The sequence below is a fragment of the Dasypus novemcinctus genome, chromosome 26 (genome assembly GCF_030445035.2).
Source record: "Dasypus novemcinctus isolate mDasNov1 chromosome 26, mDasNov1.1.hap2, whole genome shotgun sequence".
Taxonomy (NCBI): Eukaryota; Metazoa; Chordata; class Mammalia; order Cingulata; family Dasypodidae; genus Dasypus; species Dasypus novemcinctus.
This window is the reverse complement of record NC_080698.1, coordinates 30,876,052-30,895,183: the sequence shown is the minus strand read 5'-3', so window position 1 is coordinate 30,895,183 and position 19,132 is coordinate 30,876,052. Positions and strand designations below refer to the sequence as shown.

The window sequence follows — 19,132 nt, the reverse complement described above, 5'->3', positions numbered from 1 at the left end:
AAACATCCTACAGTACACAGGATACCAGCAACAGAGAATTTTTTTGGCCCAAAATGTCAGTAGTACTGAGATGGAGGAATCCTGCTCTAGCACAGACTCCAAGAGACAGCAACCTTGTCAGTTGCATTTCCTGACATGTATTGGTATCTAGCACAATGCTCACTCTTAGAAAGGGTTCAGTAAATATTGGCTGAGTGAATGAATGAGCACATGCTTCAAGCGCTTTTCTATAGTAAAGTAATTGTATTGTGTGTTAAGCTACATCATAAGCCAAGAGTAATGTGAAGTCAGGCCCAGGAGGTCACTTAACTCAAAAGTATTATCCCAAAAAAACAAAACAAAAAAACACACAAAAAAGAAACAAACAAACAAAAAAAACCGTACCACTAAATAAAGAAAAAAAAAATCCTGTACCCAGAGTCTTCATGCACGTGGTAGAGTCAGCAACCCAACAGCTGGGGAGTAAGTCCATCCTAACCACTCATTGAGAATCAACAGCAAACACAGAGATGCTGTTTCAGTAGTTACCTATATTTCCTTACTGCAGACCAGGAGACAGCCAAGGGGTGGCAATTGTGAAAACCCTGCTCCTGTTCTAGTCTTGTCCCAGATAATGGTGTGAGCCAGGCAACTCTCACTTGATGAATCTAGATCATCCTTTTCCAGAATTGTTATTTCCTGTGATCAAGATGATGTTAGCATGTCATTTATGCCAATAAATTTGCACGGTTCAAAATGGTTAAAATGGCAATTTTTGTGTTGTCTATATTTTGCCACAATAAATTTTTAACTGTAAGAAAAAGATACATTACATGCCTAAGCTACATATGTCTCGATACAGGTGATGTACTAGATGAAAAAGGCCTTATAACAGAAATAGCATAATATAGCAGTTAAGAGCATGGACTCTGGAGCCAGAAGGGCTGAGTCATTTCCTCCTCCTCCTCTTCCTCACTATATGACCTTGTGGGGTAGGGTTCATCATGTACCTTCTCCAAGCCTCAATTTTCTTGCCCATAAAATGAAGCTAGTAATGGAATCTACTTCACAGTGTTGTTATGAAAACATAAATGGCCCCTATAAATAAAAGAAATTACTCGATTTCATCCTCTCTCAGCTGAATTCTCTCGCTTCTTTGTCACTTCTTCCCCTCCTGCTTCCCTTTCTTCTCCCCCTTCTTTTATACTGCTTGTCTTTCTTCCTGCCATGCTGTCCCTCTTTTTCCTTCTCTGAGCCTGCTAAGGATGCACAAGAGTCCTGCCTCGGTCCAACTGGTGGAACCTAAGACTCTTGCCCGCTTTACAGCAGTATGATCTTGTCTAAGTTACTTAATTAAGCTCCCTGTGCCTCAGTTTTGTCAACTGTAAAATCTCAGCAATAACACTTCCTACCTCCTAGGGTTGTTATCAGCATGAAAGAAGACACTGCACATGTGAAGCCATGTGACACATAGACAGTGCTTAATAGAAGCCAGGAGAATAGTTTATTGATACTTACGAAAGAAGTTCCCACTGGTTGCACATTGAAGGGGTAGGCAATGTCTTGGAAGAACTTGGGGGGATATCACAGCTGACTCCCTTCGGGGATGGCTGTGTCAGCCTAGGCCATCCTCTGAATGGGAGTGTCAATAGCTCATATTCAGGCAACACCCAGGGATGATATAAAGGGGCCCTGTTTGCCTGAGATTGACATCATTTGGGTGAAATATAAAACTCCAGCTGCTCAATGGATCCCAGAGTAAAAACATCCTAGATAAGTCCTTTCTACCTCTCTCCAGTTCCTCCAGAATATCTCATCTGATGAGTTTAATAGCACACCGTGTTCTCTGGGTGGAAATGTTTGTGTGTGTGTGTGCATAAGCCTTGTCTTGGGAGGTGTTTGGGATTATACTGTATAAATTTAAATCGTTTGTGAATTAATTTCAGTGTTGACTGTGTCTGGGTTCCAAATGCTTAGGACATTCCTTCACTTGGCAGATGTTTATTTACATTCTGAGTTGTCCTAGGCCCTGGGGATATTATGGTGAACAAAACAATCAAGGTCCCTTCTCCTGTGGAACTTACATTCTAGTGGTGAAAGAGAAGGATAAAGAGCAAATAAATAAGAAACATTCGGTATAAAGGGAACAAGACAGCATGATATAACAGAGTGCCCAGGTTTTACTTGAGACTGAGGTCAGGGTGGCCCTCCTGGGATGGTGACATGGATTTAAGACTTCTAAGATGAGAAGAAGCCCAGTCATCAATGAGCTGGGGCAAAGCCTTCCAGCCAGAAGGAACATCAGGTGCCAAGTCTTGGTGTTTTGAGAAAGGAACAGAGGCTGGTGCGCCTGGAACATCGGGGGCAAGGTAGATGGGTGAAGACAACATTAGGGTGGGGGGGGGGTCTCATGGCATTCTAGGTGAGGTTAAGGACTTTGGTTCTCCACTGAAATGAATGGAAGCCACTGGACAGTTTTAAGCAGTGATGTGAAGGGATTTGATGTATATTTTGAAGACATCACTCACATGACCATGTATGGGGTTGGATTAGAAGCACAGAGCCTGGTCAGAGAGCTGGTTCTGCACATGTCCAGGCGAGGGATGAGGGTGGATCAGACCCTGGATGGGTCTCCCCTTGGAAAACGCTGCCTGCGATGTGGTTTTTATGAGGCTAAGTTTTCAGAAAAGGTCAAAAGGTAACCAGAGAGGGGGAAATAAAAGCAAGCTTGCTACTTCCTTTTCACATTTCCGTATTCCAAACAGTACTGGGGTTTGGGTCTTTTTATTGTGGTTATTTCCCTATTGCTCTCCACACTACCTGAGTTGTTGTGAAGGATCCTGCACTGTCCTGCCTCAGTTTACTTTTTGGTTTCTTCCCAACTCACTCTCCTCTGTCATCTCCTCCCAAATCAGGGAGAGGGATTCGGGGGTCGTTTTCACGCAGACTTGAACCTGCATCTGGGTGCACCACGAAACCAGAGGTCTGGCCTGTGGCTGATTCTCACTTCCCTTCTCATTTTCCTCATTTGACCACTGACCAGCTGGACAAAGCCTTTCCCCCCAGCATTCAGCGCTGGCAGGCTGAGGATATCCACTCTTATCACCCGGGGCACCAAGGCAGGGCAGCCACAGTCTGAGGTGGGAGAATGAAGCCAATGTGCACAGCGGGTTTAACCTCTGAATTCCGGGGCTTGGAGCGGGGAGGTGGTAGTGGGAAGGGCATCAGTCTGGGTGGGTTTTAAGTGGAACTTTCCAGAGAGATCTTTCCTTTTGTTTTGTTCTGTGTGAGGTATTGCTGTTCTTAGCACCCGTTGGGTAGGGGTCAAATCAGAAACCATTCTCATGGTCTCTGTGGGGTTCAGAGGGATTCTGTAGTTATAGATACAATTATTGTGCTCCCTGTACAGCTCCCTTTGAATAAAATTCTTGTCATTGAACTTGTACAATAAACCATCCGTGAGGGACATGTTTGAAAATAAATAAGAAATGCACAATTAGGGGTTTATTTGCTTTTTGTTGTTATAGTACTTTTTAAGATCCCTACCCTACCCCCAAAAAAGTGCACTTCAGTAAGATGGAACTTATCAGCTGGGTCACCTTGGGTGCATCATTTATGCTCCGGTCTAGGAGTCAGGCAGGCTTGTGTTTTAATCCCAGGGCTGGCATTAACACATTTCATTATTTTCTAGGTTATAGTTTCCCGATATCTGAAATATGTCACTGGTATTGGATGCCTCCTAAGATTCTACAGTTCTACCTACTTCCAAATTCTTTCTCTGTTGAAATGATTTTTCATGCCTGCTTTATGATACTTCCCACCCCCTTCTCTACCCACTCGTCTAATCCTTTGAAAATGGGCTGTGTGGGATGGCACTTCCACATTTTGTCACTTTAGAGTGTATGTAATATTGTATACAGCTAAGTGGTTAAGAGTTTGGACTTTTAGTTCAGGCCAAGTTCTGCCATTTACTGATCTTGTTATTTGTCATCTCTCTAACCTCAGTCTGACCTGCATCTGGTACAAGAGGGTTGAATATAATACAAGTAAAATGTTTTGGGCGTGCTTGCAATATAGAACACGGCTGTTGGAGTAGTATTAGGGTTATTATGAAAATGCCTACCCAGGACTGAGGGTGCAGAAGGCAAGCAGGACCATTTCTCCTCTTTTTTTTCCCCCTATTATATCACTTCTGGATACTTTTGCTGCCAATGCTTGTTAATTTTACCTGTCCTTTATCATCTACCAAATGGTTTAGTAATATTCCTCCCATTAAAAAGCTTGGGTGAACATTTGTTTGTCACGTTAGAAATAAGTAGGAACTATAATAATTTTTACCCTCAGAAGTGGTTTATTTAATTCTCCAAGATGGCAGATTGAGAACTGTCAGGATATTGCTAATGAAGTGAAGTAGCTTCTCCAAAGTGACACAGCTAGGAAATAGAATTTTAAGCCCAAGTCCCAGGAGCTTAGAAATCCTGTCCAGTTACCTTTTCTCAGGCCTGTTTCCTGGTTCTGTCAAGGACACTCCTTCTTAGGCTACTGTTTAGATGGAACTCCTACCTGGTAATAACTGCCATGTGTCCAACGCTTCGCCTAATGCACAGTGGACCCTCTCTTGATGTTGGTTGTGTCTCTCTCCTGGTACCATGTAAACTTAAATGAGGGTTTGCTTATTTAGACATCAGGACTCCCAGGAACCTGGTTGGTAATAAAAATTGATGAGCTGGAGACCACAAATCCCATGTGACAAGGAGGCTGCTCTGCTCTCCCCTGGCCAAATGTTGCCACGGAGGAAATTGAAATGAAGCTCTAAATCTGAGTGTTTATTTGGTGGCATCCCCTGATTTCTAATAATTTAGCAAAATTTATTCATAAGCATTGCTTTGAACAGAATACATCTACCACTTTTTAACCTCCAGTTTAATTATATGACAAGGGCGGGCTTTTGCATTGCTAGTGATGATCAAATCAGCCCTCTGACCTTCCAGAGGAACCACCCTCCCATAGCAGAAAGGGCTTGGCGACTACTGAAAACGGTATGTGCCAGTGTTTGCATAAAACTGTAGAATTCTTTCTCTCCAGTTCATCCGTACTACCCATCTCCAGCTTGCCCTCTGTGCTCTCTTATGGCATCATACAGTGAGGTGTTTGTTCTTTCCCTCCCCAGATGTCAGCCTCTCTCTTGGCTTTTGTATTTCCATAGATGGGATCTCGAGTGCCTATGAGTCGATGACTGGTTTTACCATTAGTGATGACATCATCTGGGCAGTCTATCTTTTGGACATCTTTTAATTGCAAGAAGCAGAAGCGAACTCAAGGGAACATGAGAATGGGGGAAAAGGTGGATTTGTTGAAGGAATACTGGGGTGTTTCCTAGAACTCAAGGACAAAAATTCACCAAGATCAGAGGAAGGGACTAGAAGTGGACTGGAAAGCAATTAGGAACCCTGGCAGCAACTTTCTTAAGCTTTTCCTCTCAGTCCACATGATTTCTTTTGCTTCCTTCTAGCTACCTGTCTGTTTCGTTCTCTTTGTAAATGGCCTTCCTTTTTCTGCCTACACATGACAGACTATGGCTCCCCTGTGGCAACCAAGTTTTTCTCCTTTCAGTTGCAATTTCAGATTCCCTAGAGTAAAGCTCTGATGGGCACAGCTCAGGTCAGATGTCTTTCCCTGGTCCAATCAACTGAGGCCAAAGGGACAGGACCAGGTTGTACAAACATGGCTGCCACCACCTGTGTTTATCATGAGATGAGTAGACACCCAAAAGGTATTTATTATTTAGTACTCTGAAATAAAATTGTGAGTCAGAAAAAGGAATATTAGCCTGTCCAAGGGAGATCCAGAGCAAAATGGAAAGGTAAAAAAAAAGCTACCTTTTGCAAATCAGGAAATAAATTTTTATGTATTATGGGAAAGCAGAGTAGCCGGAAATATTTTGAGTTATGACATATTCCTTAATGAATTCATATGGTATGAATTGATCTTTTGAGTATTATTTTGTGATATACCTTTCCATAGGTCATACATTTGGGGTTTGCTTGTATGGGTTGTTTTACAGAAGAAGTAAAATAATTTGAGCTCACAATTATCTATTGTTCTCATTATTTCCTCCCATAGTGTGAAAGAGTGGAAAAGATTATTTTTAGAAATTTCGATTTAGACCTTAATTCAAATCTTAATGTGACTTTTTACTTGCCCAGGTAACTTTGAATAAATTCTCTCAATTTTCCCATCGTGAAATGGAGTTATTTCCATATCATAGATTTTTGTTTAGCTTTAATGAGGTAATTTACATAAAGAGCCCAGCTCAGTGCCTGGAACTAACAGAGATTATTTCCCTTTCTCCTTGCCACCAGAAGTATGTATTTGACCTTGGCTTTGTAGAGTTAAGGACATAATCTGTGGCCCTGGGACAGAGTAAAGATGGCCTCCTTATCTCTTGGACCTACTTCAGTGAGTGCGTCCTGTGGCCCACACCTCTGTGATACCATGATCGAACCAACTGAGCTACTTTACAGACTCTTAGGGCAGAGGTCAGTCAAAAATGGATATGCAGTAATTAGTATTTTTCACATTGAAAGCACTTATCCTACTCAGTCTCAATTTCCTCATCTGTTAAATGGGAATAGTAATACCAATCCTAAAAGGTGACCGTATAGTTCAAATATAATATACATATGAAATACCTAGCACAGTGCTGAGTATATAGTTGGTGCTCAAAAATGGAAGCTTAAAAAAAAACAGGTTGTACATGTGTCTGAGTTCCCAGGTCTTTTGTGTTGTACAACAGCTTAGAAACAAAGTGCTGCCATGGTTTTCAAAAGTGACCCATCCAGCAATTCCATATCTGTGCAAAGTTAGTCATGCGTGGAAGTTCATTGTACATTGCTTGTAAGAGTAAAAGACTAGAAACAGGAAACTCATTAAATTATATTAGCCTCACAAAGGTTTCATTCCATACAACCTTTAAAAAAAATAAGGTTGGTCTGTGTGTGGTGACATTGGAATTTAAAAAACAGTGGGCAGAACAGTGAGTATAGCATATTCTCACTTATGTTGAAAGTAATTATACATATCACAGACACACACAACACACATTCATATATGTATGTATAAAGTATCCGGATGGTTACAAATGCAAAAAAAATTGAGTAATTACATCACTTGCAGGACAATATGTCCAATATGACCATATTAAATTAAAGTGTTTGCTATGGAAATATGTTTTTAATAAATAGACATATCTATCTGAAAATATATATAAAAATGACTGGTGAGGGTTCACCTCAAACTGAGAAGATGGTGATTTCTGCAGGTAAAGTAGTTTGGGGCATTTGTTAATCAAGAGGGAAACTTTTACTTCTTTGTATTGAAAATTTTACAAAGAATATTTCCCAGAATTGCCCTTGTAACTGATGAAGACTTAAATATAAATGGAAATTTATGCATCAGACTATTAAATGTTTTAAGTATGGTGTTGATATTCTAAAAGGAGGAGGACAAAAGTTTTAAAAATGATGCCTTACCATTTTAACTTTGGTATCATATGTTTTCCATCATTATTTTATGTATTTTTATTCATTAAAACACACCAATGAATAATGGCATTTCCATTTGAAAAATAAAATACTGATTCTAGGGGGATTAAAAAAAGACTAGTTTCCTCCGGAAAAGAGACTTACTTATCATAGTATAATCTTGTGCATTGTTTGAACTTGACACACTATGGAGGCATTATTTTATCAATGGATTTAGTAATCTTTGCTTTTCTTTCTTCTGTTAAGTCTAAGAATCAATGCCATATAATAAATCTATTTATGACCAAGATTAACGCATCTGAAATCATTTTTAGGCTGAGCATATCACATGTTAAATAAATGATAACATGAATTCACAGGTTTGCTTGCAAGCCGGGCCCTGACACCTCTCTCGCCATCTTGTTCCCACAGATGACAGAAGGCAGGCACTGCCAGGTTCACCTCCTGGATGACAGGAGACTGCAACTGTTGGTTCAGGTAGGTGTTGCCCACCCTGGATCCTTCCATGAGCCTCTTAGCCTGTGTGCAGGCTGCTCACTCATCTGTCCCTCAAGCCAATGGCTCTGAATGTATTGTGGGGGAAAGGACAGCTCTGATGTCAGAAAATTTGGTCTCTATGTAAGAGCAATCTGTGTAGTGACATGGATTCAGAGACACTTGGATTCTGATCTCAGCTTTGACACTCAGTAGCTATGGGACCCCAGGCAAGTGGTCTTAGTTCTCTGAACCTCTCGTTGGTAAATTGGGAGCCATTGCACTTCCCTGAAAGGGTTGTAGTGAAGTGAGAATCTGCGTTCTGCCACTTTCCAGCTACATGGCATTATCCAAGTTTAAATACTCAGTTTCATTGTCTGTGAACTAGGATTAAGACTGCCTAATCTTCCTCACAGAATTATGGTTAAATTCAAGCCAGATGCTATTTGTGAATGAAATCTTTTTGTAAAGTGTGTGAAATTATATATGATGATGATATTTTAACTGTCGATGCTTCTCTATTTAGTCACTCAACACTTTGGACCGAGAGTCTTAAAAAATTGTGGAAGTCTCTGATGACAGACCACACCTAGGCTAGAATTCTCTGCTGTGTCCAAACCTAAATTCTTTTCCCTCCTGAGGTTGTCCCCAGCCCACTGTGCTTAGGCTTCAATTTAGAATGAAAATAGTACTGTCAACAATAGCATTTCATCAGAACGGACCTTTTAGTCTGGATTTCTATGTGTGTGTAAGTGTGCATGTATGTTTTTTTTCCATCATGTCTGTTCTTCCTTCCAACCTCCCCACTACCAAACATCCAACTCTTAAAGAACCCTAAACTATTTGGCTCAAAGTAACACTAACACATCAAGTCAGGTACTTAACCTCTCTTGGCCTCCATTGGTTCATCTGTAAAATGGAAATAAAAACCCCTACCTCATAGACTCGTGAGAATTAAATGAGATAATGGACATGAAGAATTCAGCACAATAAATTGTCAGTGTTAATTCTATTTGTAGTCCCACTAGGACTTGAGCCATGAGCCTCTTCAACTGGTCCCTCCAAGCCATGGTTTTGTTTCTTTGTTGTTTTTTGAGGTACTGGGACCAGGGATTGAACCCTGGACCTTGTATGTGAGAAGCTGGCACTCAACCACCGGGCCACATCAGCTCCCCTGAGCTGGTTTTTTCATTTGTTTGCTTGTTGTTTGTTTTTGTTTCTTTGTTTTTATGAGGCACTGGGGACCAAACCCAAGACCTCCCATGTCAACCACTTGAGCCACATCTGCTCTCGGCCATGTTATTCTTACATTCTCATATAATAGCGCAGATAACCAGGTTATGAAGTATTTGATAGTCTTCATCTTGGTCAAAGTGCCATACTACATATAAGCGATTATTTTTTTCAAAACACCTGCTCATTAGTAAGTTACCTTAGAGGATAAAAGTGAGGTACTTGATTGAATTGCAAATGTATGAAAATGATGATCTCAATGAGGTTCCTATTTCCATCTGCTCTCCTTCCCCACTTCTAGTAGAGAATGGTCTATAGTAGATTAACCTAAGCAGCAAAAGGGACACGTTTTTTAAAAAAAACAAACTAAAGTTGCTTTAAAGTATTTGGGGAAGAGGAAGGTGGTAGCCATAAGAGAGAGAACCAGCCAAATTGTTTCTGATGAGATTTTTATCTTGGCAGCCAAAACTTTTGTCAAGAGAGTTGCTGGACCTAGTGGCTTCACATTTCAACCTGAAAGAAAAGGAGTACTTTGGAATAACATATATAGATGACACGTAAGTTTTCATTTCTTTACCTTTTACCTGGACTTCCCACTTGCTGTCATTCATAATTAGCAAAAAGGGAAAATATGTTCCAAAAATCAGAATATGTCCTGCTTAGTTAAAAGTTATTTAAGATAGGACTTTTATCCTAGGGCCACTGCAAAGAGAGAAGAAAAGGAATTTTGACCATTTTATAAACTTACAATGTTGTCCTGAATGGTTTAGAAATTTGTTTTAATGAGTCTGTTATTCTGGGGTTTTTTTTAAAGATTTATTTTTTATTTGTTTCTCTCCCTTTCCCTGCCCCCCGCCCCCCGCTCCAGTTGTCTGCTCTCAGTGTCCATTTGCTGTATGTTTTTCTGTGTCGGCTTGTATTCTTGTCAGTGGCACCTAGAATCTGTGTCTCATTTTGATGCGTCATCTTGCTGCATCAGCTCTCTGTGTGTGCAGCGCCATTCTTGGGCAGGCTGCACTTTTATCATGCTGGGTGTCTCTCCTTACGGTGCACATTCCTTGTGCATGGGGCTCCCCTACGCGGGGGACACCCCTGCGTGGCAGGGCACTCCTTGAGTACATCATCACTGTGAGTGGGCCAGCTCATCACATGGGTCAGGAGGCCCTGGGTTTGAACCTTGGCCCTCCCATGTGGTTGGTGGATGCCCTATCCCTTGGGCCAAATCTGCTTCCTATGAGTCTGTTACTGATGATAGTCTATCTTCACTTTTATTTGAACGCAGTGGTGCTTACTTATTCAGCTTCTGTGTCAGCAACAGAAATACAAAATTGTCATTAACTCATAACTTGAAACTGAATTAGTATTTTGGTGTTGATTGCAGGGAAGTTTAAAGGCAATTGTGGCCTGCCCAAAAACTATGCAGTTAGTTCAATACAGAATGAACCTTTTAACTTCTACCTTCGTTCATTTTCTTGCACCCTTGCTGTCTTTCTTTCTTTTTTTTTCCTTTTACTTCCATTTTTTTATGCTAACATGTTGGATATTGTATATATTTGTTGAAAATTTAAATACTCTCTGAAATGATGCTGAGTATATAACAATAAACTGATGAGTATTTAAATTTAAATCCTTAACTCTTTTCGGTGTGTGTTTGTTTTATGGCAGCCCCATAAAACACAGCCTGATATGTTATCAGAGGAATCCTTCCCCTTCCAAAGAGCTCCTTAAATATTAAAATTCACGAAAATGTGTTCCAGATACAAAATATGTTGGCCAACCACTTAGCATTCTTTCCATAACTTTCCCAATTTAAATGTTTTTTCAGTTCTTCGGTTTAACCAGGTGAAAATAATCTCAAGAAGCAGCTACCTTGTCTTCAACACTTTGTAGCTTCTGATTGTTTCTAGCCTGCGTGGGCTGCAAGCCTAGGATCTGCTAGAGATGCCAACAGGCTCAGGACTTGGGCTGGGCAAAAACCAGGGCTCAAGGGGCAGTCGAAAATGATAGCGAGTTGTCAGAAGACATAGAAAAACCTGAAAATTTTGATTTCAGCATAAGGATGTTCCTGGAATAGGTTCATTCAGGAAAGCAGAATAACTGCACGCAACATCACCCACCTCTTTCTCACTTAATAAATTATCTGGTCACTAGCAATTTCAGAGCAACTGTGTGATCAGCCCTCTGCTGGATGAAATGGGAAATGCAGGCATCCATTGACGTGCTCCAGGTAGAGGGACAAGGCTAATGCCCGCGAATGAATGACTAAACACGCTACGCACATAAGGTTGAATCTGAATTTAAATGAAATCAGAGCAAACAATATTAGAGGTAAAACTGCGAATACCTAATGGCTAAGTTATACAGTATAAACTGTATGTGCTCTGAGCATTGTAACTTAGGGCGAGGTCTCATGAGTAGCGGTGAACGGCATGGATTTATTCATTCAACAAATATTTCTTGAGTGCCTCCTAAATGCCAGTCATTTTTCTAGATGCCATGATAAAAAAAAGCATGTGTGGGTGAGGAGCAGTTTTAGACAGGGTAGTCCCCCTTCTTCCCTCATAGGAGGGAAATGGGGATAACATGAGGGTGAACATTTCAGCCAAGCTCTAAATGAAAAACACAAGCCAACTCTGCAACATTTGGGGAGGGGTTCCAGGCAAAGCCAGTGCAAAAGCCCTGAGGTGGTTCTCTAGATTTAGTGTGTCTAAGAGGGAAAGTGGTACAAGATAAAGTTTGAGGGAAACAGATACGGCTCAAGCAGTTGGGTGCCTGCCTACCACATGGGAGATCCCAGGTTCGGTTCCCAGTGCCTCCTAAAGAAGATGAGCAAGACGGCAAGCTAACAGGACAGGCTGGCGCAGCAAGTTAACATAACAAGATGACATAACAAGATGATGCCACGAGATGACACAACAAGGAAACACAATGAGAGACACAGCAAGCAGGGAGCAGAAGTAGATCAAATGATTAGACACCTCCCTCCCACATGGTAGGTCCCAGTTCAGTTCCCGGACAAGCAGTCACAGAGAAGTAGACAGTGAGCACAAACAACAAGTAGACAATGAGTGCAAACCATGGGGGAAGGATAAAAAATAGAGAAAGAGGCAGGGGCTAGATGACATGTGATCTTGGCAGCTGTGTGATCTTAGGCCCATTACTTAACATCTCTGACACTCAATTTTCTCATCTGAAAATGGGCATAATAATAGTACCCATACAATAGGCACCATACAAGGCCTATATAATAGGGCACTAAATGTTATATACTACTAAATTAGATAAGATATGCGCAGGCATATAATACAAGGAAGCAGCAATCATCATATTAGTAGTAGTCATGGCAGTAGAGTAAACATTCAGAAGAAAATAGGCTAAAGGTGGATGGGGGAGAGGGGCCAGGGTGGGCTTCACAAGAGGCTAACTAAATATGGACCTGGTAGGGCAGACAGACTTAAGAGGGGAAGGTGATGGCATTCCAATTAAGAGGCCCCTTGTGGGCAAGTACGTGGCCGTGGTAATGAACATGGTACATTTGCCCAGTGGGGAGGGGACTGGCCTGATGATGGAGTGAGATGAGAGAGGGACAAGATCAGAGGGGAGCCCCTGGTCCCCCAGATGTGGGCGGTGCCCTGGGCCGCTGAAGTCTGCTCTGCAGAGGAGGAACACAGTTTATGGCTGCAGGGTCAGAGGTGCCCCAGGCTATAGGATTCATGAGGGACTGGAAAACAGGGGACCCCAGTTTCTGGAAAAACTCCAGGCTGAGATGAGCATAAATCAGGCATTCAGACTCTAGAATCTTCTCTTCATAAAGAAAAGGAATAATAGGAATGTCCTCTTTTAATGACTTGGGCCATCCTTCTCCATCTACCCTTTCTAAAAGCTAAATTGGAAGAAGAATGTCTCACACGAGAATCTCCTCAATTAACCGCTTTGGCGACAGAGGTCAATGGTTATAGTCTTTCCAAGAAGCCTGGCTCCAAATATCTTCATTGTAGTCTACTGCAAATGACAGCCAAGACTATTTTTGAATTGTGACCAGTGTGGGAAGGTCTCTTCTGGCTCTAGCTGTGTTTATTTTCAGAAGTATGAGCTGGGATTTTGACGGGGCGTGGGGGGAGAACTGGCCATTTCTACCTTTCTGGGGAACAGGTCTGGAAAATTGCTTATGTCTAACGGTGTCTCCTTGGAATGTCTTGGTCACAAGCCTAGTTCTTTTTCTTTCTCTGGTAAATATTTTTGGAAAGTATTTTCTTTCAGCACTTTTTCCCCTGTAAAACCACTGAGTCGGATTCCACTCAGGATGCTGTCTGAATGGCATTTTCTAGCCAAGATGCCACATCAGCCCTTTGCCTTTAATGAACTTCTCTAAGCTGAAGGGGACATTTTATCGATGAAACTGGCCATGTCTATACTCTGTCCACAGACCAAAAAAGAGAAATAGAAAAAGAGACTGCAGCTACATAGGAAAAGTAGGAATGATGACCGACAAAAACAAAGTCGTGGTCACCGTCAGAGGGAGGGGAGATGGCGCGTGGGCTCCTTCCCGTGTTCCGTGTGCACCGTAGGCCCTTCACCCCTAGAGGGCAGTGGCAGCCCTCCTGAGGCAGTGGCCCTTCAGCTCACCTTAGGGCTGCCCTCCTCCCAGTTCATTTATTTTTTCTTCCCGTGTTTTGAAAGGTTTTGCTGAATAAGCTTTGTTTATGAAGAAATAGCAAATAGGTTTAACAACCGTGACTTATCATCATCCCTTCTGATGGGCCTGAGAAGACTGGCTTTCCCTCGATAGAATTCTAGCCAAAAGGAGGCCTCTCTAGAGTCGGGCTGCACGGCCTCATGGGAGTGAACGATCTCACTTTAGTCTCAAGGGCTGTACAAACGACATGTTAACCTTGGTTTTATTTCAGTGGTAGACTCTGGATAATTTTCACTTCCTTATTCTATACTTTCTCCAGTTGGTGAGATTATGGATGGATTTCTTTAAATCCAATTTCTAGTTTATCCTGTTTTTAAAAATTATTTTGTATTACATGTACATAGATATTCTTCCTGTAAAAATATTTAGTATCATAGTTAAGGTCAGTTCCTTTTAATTACCTCCCCACTCCAATTGTAGTTTCTTCCACAGAGGTAGCTTTATCTAAGAATTTACATCCATATATAATAATAGTGTTTTGAGTATGTTTCTGTGGTTAACATAATTGGTATATGCTGTATGTGTTATTACATGACTTGCTTTATTCAATCTTGGGCATCATGGTACACGAGTTCATATAAATATACATTATGCTTTTTAAGATGCTGCCACATCTTTCCTAAGTAAAATTAGTCTCAATTTCTATAAGAAAACTTTTGAAACTTGATATAATACCATATTTTGTGAATTCTAAGACATGCATTTTAACATCTCTGGAATTGCTTTAAATCAATGGCATCCTAAACTTGATGAAATATGGTATAAGAATCGCTTCTCTTCCAGTCCCCTCTTTCTTTTTGTTTTTTGGTTGTTGTTGTTGTTTTTTTTTTTTTGTTTTACACACAAAAGTCATACTTCCAAAAATCTCCCCTTATGCCACTTGTATAGGCAGCTTTACCTTCAAATTATTCCTCCAAGGAAAGCTAGGGACAGTTACCCAGAAGCCTCGTCTTGTAATTACAGAAGCAAGAACATTTTTTTCCAGTGTTACAACTGGTGACAGAGACTGAACCAAAAATTATTATAAAAACTGATTCATCTTTCCAGTCTCATTTTCTCCCCTATTGAAAGTCCTGAGTCCAAATTCCAGTTCTGCCACTTTCTGTATAAACTTATTGTAAAATTTAACGTTAATATTTTTTAAAAGTCCCAAACTGATTCCTGGCACAGAACTAACTCAGTAAAGAGTAGCTATCATCATCATCATCATCATTTATATTTGCTCTTCCTATCCACTTATAATGAATATAGCTTAGAATTTTCTGAATTAAAAAAATGATTTACTCAAAGACTAAAAGAAATTAGAAAATATCTTCTGTCCCATCACAGGTTTTGTTACAATTTGACACTCTACCACCATCCGCATGTTCTTAAGTTGAATTTTATGTATGTAAGTAAAATGGGGTCTGTGGTTTCTGGGAATTTACAGACAAAAATGGATCAACTAGTTGAACAACCTTGGAAAATTTACGTAACCTGCCACCCCCCACCCCCACCCCCCGGAACCTCAGTATCTTCAATCCTTTAGATCACTCAGATGTCAAAATCTAGGGAAAACTGTTTATACCAATGTACTTGGTGAGGCTCTTGAGTAAATAAACAAATTACATGCATAAATAGTAGTAGGTCTGAAATATACATATGGAAACAGCATCCAGATAATATCCATCCCTATACTTTTTTTCAAAAGCTGTGGTGGTGTTAGCTTTGTCTCGTTTATTAACACCAGTTTTCCCCTTCATAATTACCTAAAATATTTCAGAGTTTATATTTACTAAGAATTTAAACATTAATGGAGGTGGGTTATGGAGTGTAGGTTGGTGGGAGACAGAATGTGGGTTGAGAAGGAGGAGCTAATGCTGGATGGATGTAGAATGTTCAACAATGTCATTTTAAAGATGTGGTAATAGATGGACTTAGTAACATTGTAATGAGTATAACAAACGCTTGATTTATAGATATGATTGTGGCTGAAACGTGTAGTCTAGGGAGGTAATTTTAGTTGGAGGACAGCTGGAGGATAGTAAAGGGAATGGAATGTGTCACAGTGACTTAGGCCATAGATGAGGACTGTGGTTAATAACATAAATTCAGGAATGTTCTACTACAAGGTGTTAAGAATATGGAGGAATATAAGTAGTGTAATTTTTAGACTACAGTGAGCAATAATATTGTAATATTTCTGTAGCAAAAGCAAAGAAGGTACTATATTAATGGTAAAAGTCAAAAAAAGACTATCTGGTTTGGTTTTGTGAGATTTGAATATGATTAAGCATTTATTTTTCTCTTCTTCATTTTCTTCATTAACAAGGAGACCTTAATTATGTCCATTTAACTAATCTGTGGTCATCTGTGTATCTTTCTGAACACTAGAGGAACAATTGAGTTTGTTGTTGGGATTAGATGAGATAAAAGTGCCTGGAAAGAACTTTTTTAGAGCAGTGTTTCCATAACTTATTGAACTGCCTTTTGTCTATTACTTTATTCTTTGAATTTGAGATAAAGCTTGATTAAATAAATAAGCATTAATATATTTAATGCCATCAAGTTTTTTTTACCTCAAAAGCAACTAGCATGATCAGTTTCTTTTTTATCTTCTGTATTATACATATACTTGCACATAGGTGTTTTTATGTAGAAAATGGTGATATACTATGTTCACTGTTGTGCATCTTGCTTTCTCTCCCCCTGAGATGGCTTCCTTGTCTGTCTGCTCATTATTTCCACTTGCTGTTTGTTCTCATTGCTTGCTGTGTCTGCTTGTTGCATTCTATGTCTGCTCATTGTGTCTGCTCATCTTCTTTAGGAGAAACTGGGAACTGAACCTGAGAACTCCAATGTGGAAAGCAGGTGCCCAACCACTTGAGGCACATCTGCTCCCTGTTCATTGTGTCTTCTCATTTTCTGCTCATTGCATTAGCTTATTGTCTCTGCTCATTTTCTTTAGGTGGCACCAGGAACTGAACTCAGGACCTCCCATGAAGGAGACAGGCACCCAACTCTTTGAGCCGCATCTGCTCCCTTCTTTTTTATTTAACAGTGTATCTTAGAAATTGTTCAAAATAAAGTCATAAAGAGTTTCTCCATCCTTTTTTATGGCTGCATTGTATTTCATTGTGCAGTTTAAAATAATAATATCTTCAACAAAATCCCACTGAGCATTGAAGTTATTTCCAGCCTTTCTGCTGTTACAAACAACACTACAATGACTGACTTTATTGATATGTCATTTCTTCATAGGTGCAGGTTTATTTTGATGATAAGTTCCTGGAATGGAAGTGCTGATCAGAGGCATGTGCTTTTGTAATTGTGACAGAATTTGTTCATTTGCCATCATTAGCTCCTATAACATGTTCTACTCCTACCATCAATGTAGGAGAGCAACTCTCCCCACAGCTGACCCAACATTGTGTGTGACCGAACTTTTCTCTTTCTGTTTAATGTTTTTTCTTTTCTTTGCTCTCTCAGAGGGCAGCAGAACTGGCTGCAGTTAGATCATCGAGTTCTTGACCATGACTTGCCCAAGAAGCCAGGCCCCGCCATTCTGCACTTTGCCGTGAGGTAGGTCCCCAAAGGTGCATCCAGCGCCACCACTCCCTCTTCTTCTTCTTCTGTTTTACATTTCTGGTCATCAGAGATAGAGAACTATTAAAACAGGTTGTGAAAGGTTCTCTGCTATCTTGGCCTGGGGACCATGTTACCACAGATACTGCGTAGACTCTTTTCTTTGCAGGTGAAGGATAGAAAAGTCTTCCTTTATCCCTCAAATTTATAGCTGAAGAACATAGGTCATATGTTTTAATATATGTCTGTTTCTCACTCAATATACTCCTAGGATTCTTCTTCTCTGAAGTACAGTAAACGTTTTATGGAAGAATAATATTTTCTAGAGCCTGTGGAAGTAATTAATGTTTATGCCATTTCACACCTTAATTTGAATAGAAGATAAAATGCAAACAAATAAATGTTCACGGAAATAATTATCTTAACAGCTCAGAGATCTGAATTCTCCCTGCATGTAGAGCGCTGCTGGGAGTAATGCAAGGAGTCCTTGACTTGTTCTCTGAGCCCTGCTCCAGCAAGTCATTTCACCATATGGGGCCTCAGCAATTGCCTCCTGAAATGGATGCTTTCAACTAAATCAGTGATTTCCCAAAGCCAGCCCATGATGGAAATATTTTTTTAGCATCCATTATCACAATCTAGGATAAATGAAATATTATAAAAGGTAACTCCCAAATTCCTGTACATAGCTCAAGAAATAAATAGTGCCCATTAACTGAGCTGAAAGTCCTTCCTATGCACTGGCCCCCTCTCCCCACTATCCCAAGTTTGGTGATAAATTTCATGATAATTTGTGTCTTCCAGATCTGAAGCCATATATGATCAAATGAGCTATGGTAGTAGATTTCTCATAAATCTAAACATATTTTCATAAAGGTAGATCAATCTAAGGAGCAATCCTATATTCTGAGATTGTTATTTTTTGGATGTTGAAAATGTACTTTGTTTTATGGCATGATGGTAGAAGCTTCCTATTATTTTATAATTTTTTAAAGTTACGTTTACCTGGGAAAATCATGCTACATTCTCCAAGTCAACATTTTCTTCTTTTAATTCAGTCTGCTTCATGAAATCCCAAAGACCAGGCATCATATATCCTCATTTTTTTAAAAGCATCTTTTCTTATATGAATTGATGATAATTGTGGATGGTAGCTGCTCTTTACTTTGCAAATAAAATGTCGACCACTCCCAATTTGTTTTGTTGTTGTTGTAGTTTTACTACTCTGAAATCTGGCTTAGAATCTCTTTCTTATCAGATGAAATCATATTTTTAAAATCCGCAAAGAAGGTAGCAGCATGGTGATGATTTGTCCAGGAGCATAACTGGTATGGAAAAATATACAGAAATCCTAAAGAAAAACACAAGAGTGTCCTGGAAAGAGTGTGACTTGAATGCTTGGTCCTTGGAAATGGAGAAAAAGAAAAACAGCAAGAATAAGGAAAAGATCATCTTCATTATTAAGGAAGAGTCAGAGAATAGCAGATTTTTTTTTGGGGGGGGGGAGGGATTATGTTTGTTTTGTTTTGTTTTGTTTTGTTTTATGAGGTGCCGGGGATTGAACCAGGGTCTCGTGTGTGGGAAGCCAGCCCTCAACCACTGCGCCACATGGGCTCCCCTGAGTTGGTTGTTTTATTTGTTT

General features: G+C 40.2%; 1 protein-coding gene across 7 annotated transcripts in view; it reads left to right on the top strand.

Moving 5' to 3' along the window:
* The window catches only part of FRMD4B (FERM domain containing 4B), a 365,011-nt gene that overhangs the window by 218,134 nt on the left and 127,745 nt on the right, over window positions 1-19,132 (top strand). For 5 of the 7 annotated variants that reach the window (XM_058288632.1, XM_058288631.1, XM_058288629.1 and 2 more), the window contains 3 exons: window positions 7,935-8,000; window positions 9,693-9,787; window positions 17,395-17,487. In XM_058288632.1, coding sequence (XP_058144615.1) covers window positions 7,935-8,000; window positions 9,693-9,787; window positions 17,395-17,487 — 254 coding nt within the window. Of the gene's footprint in view, window positions 1-3,049; window positions 3,120-3,448; window positions 5,753-6,341; window positions 6,519-7,934; window positions 8,001-9,692; window positions 9,788-17,394; window positions 17,488-19,132 lie in introns of those variants that run through there. The other 2 variants (XM_058288635.1, XM_058288634.1) reach the window with 2 other exon arrangements.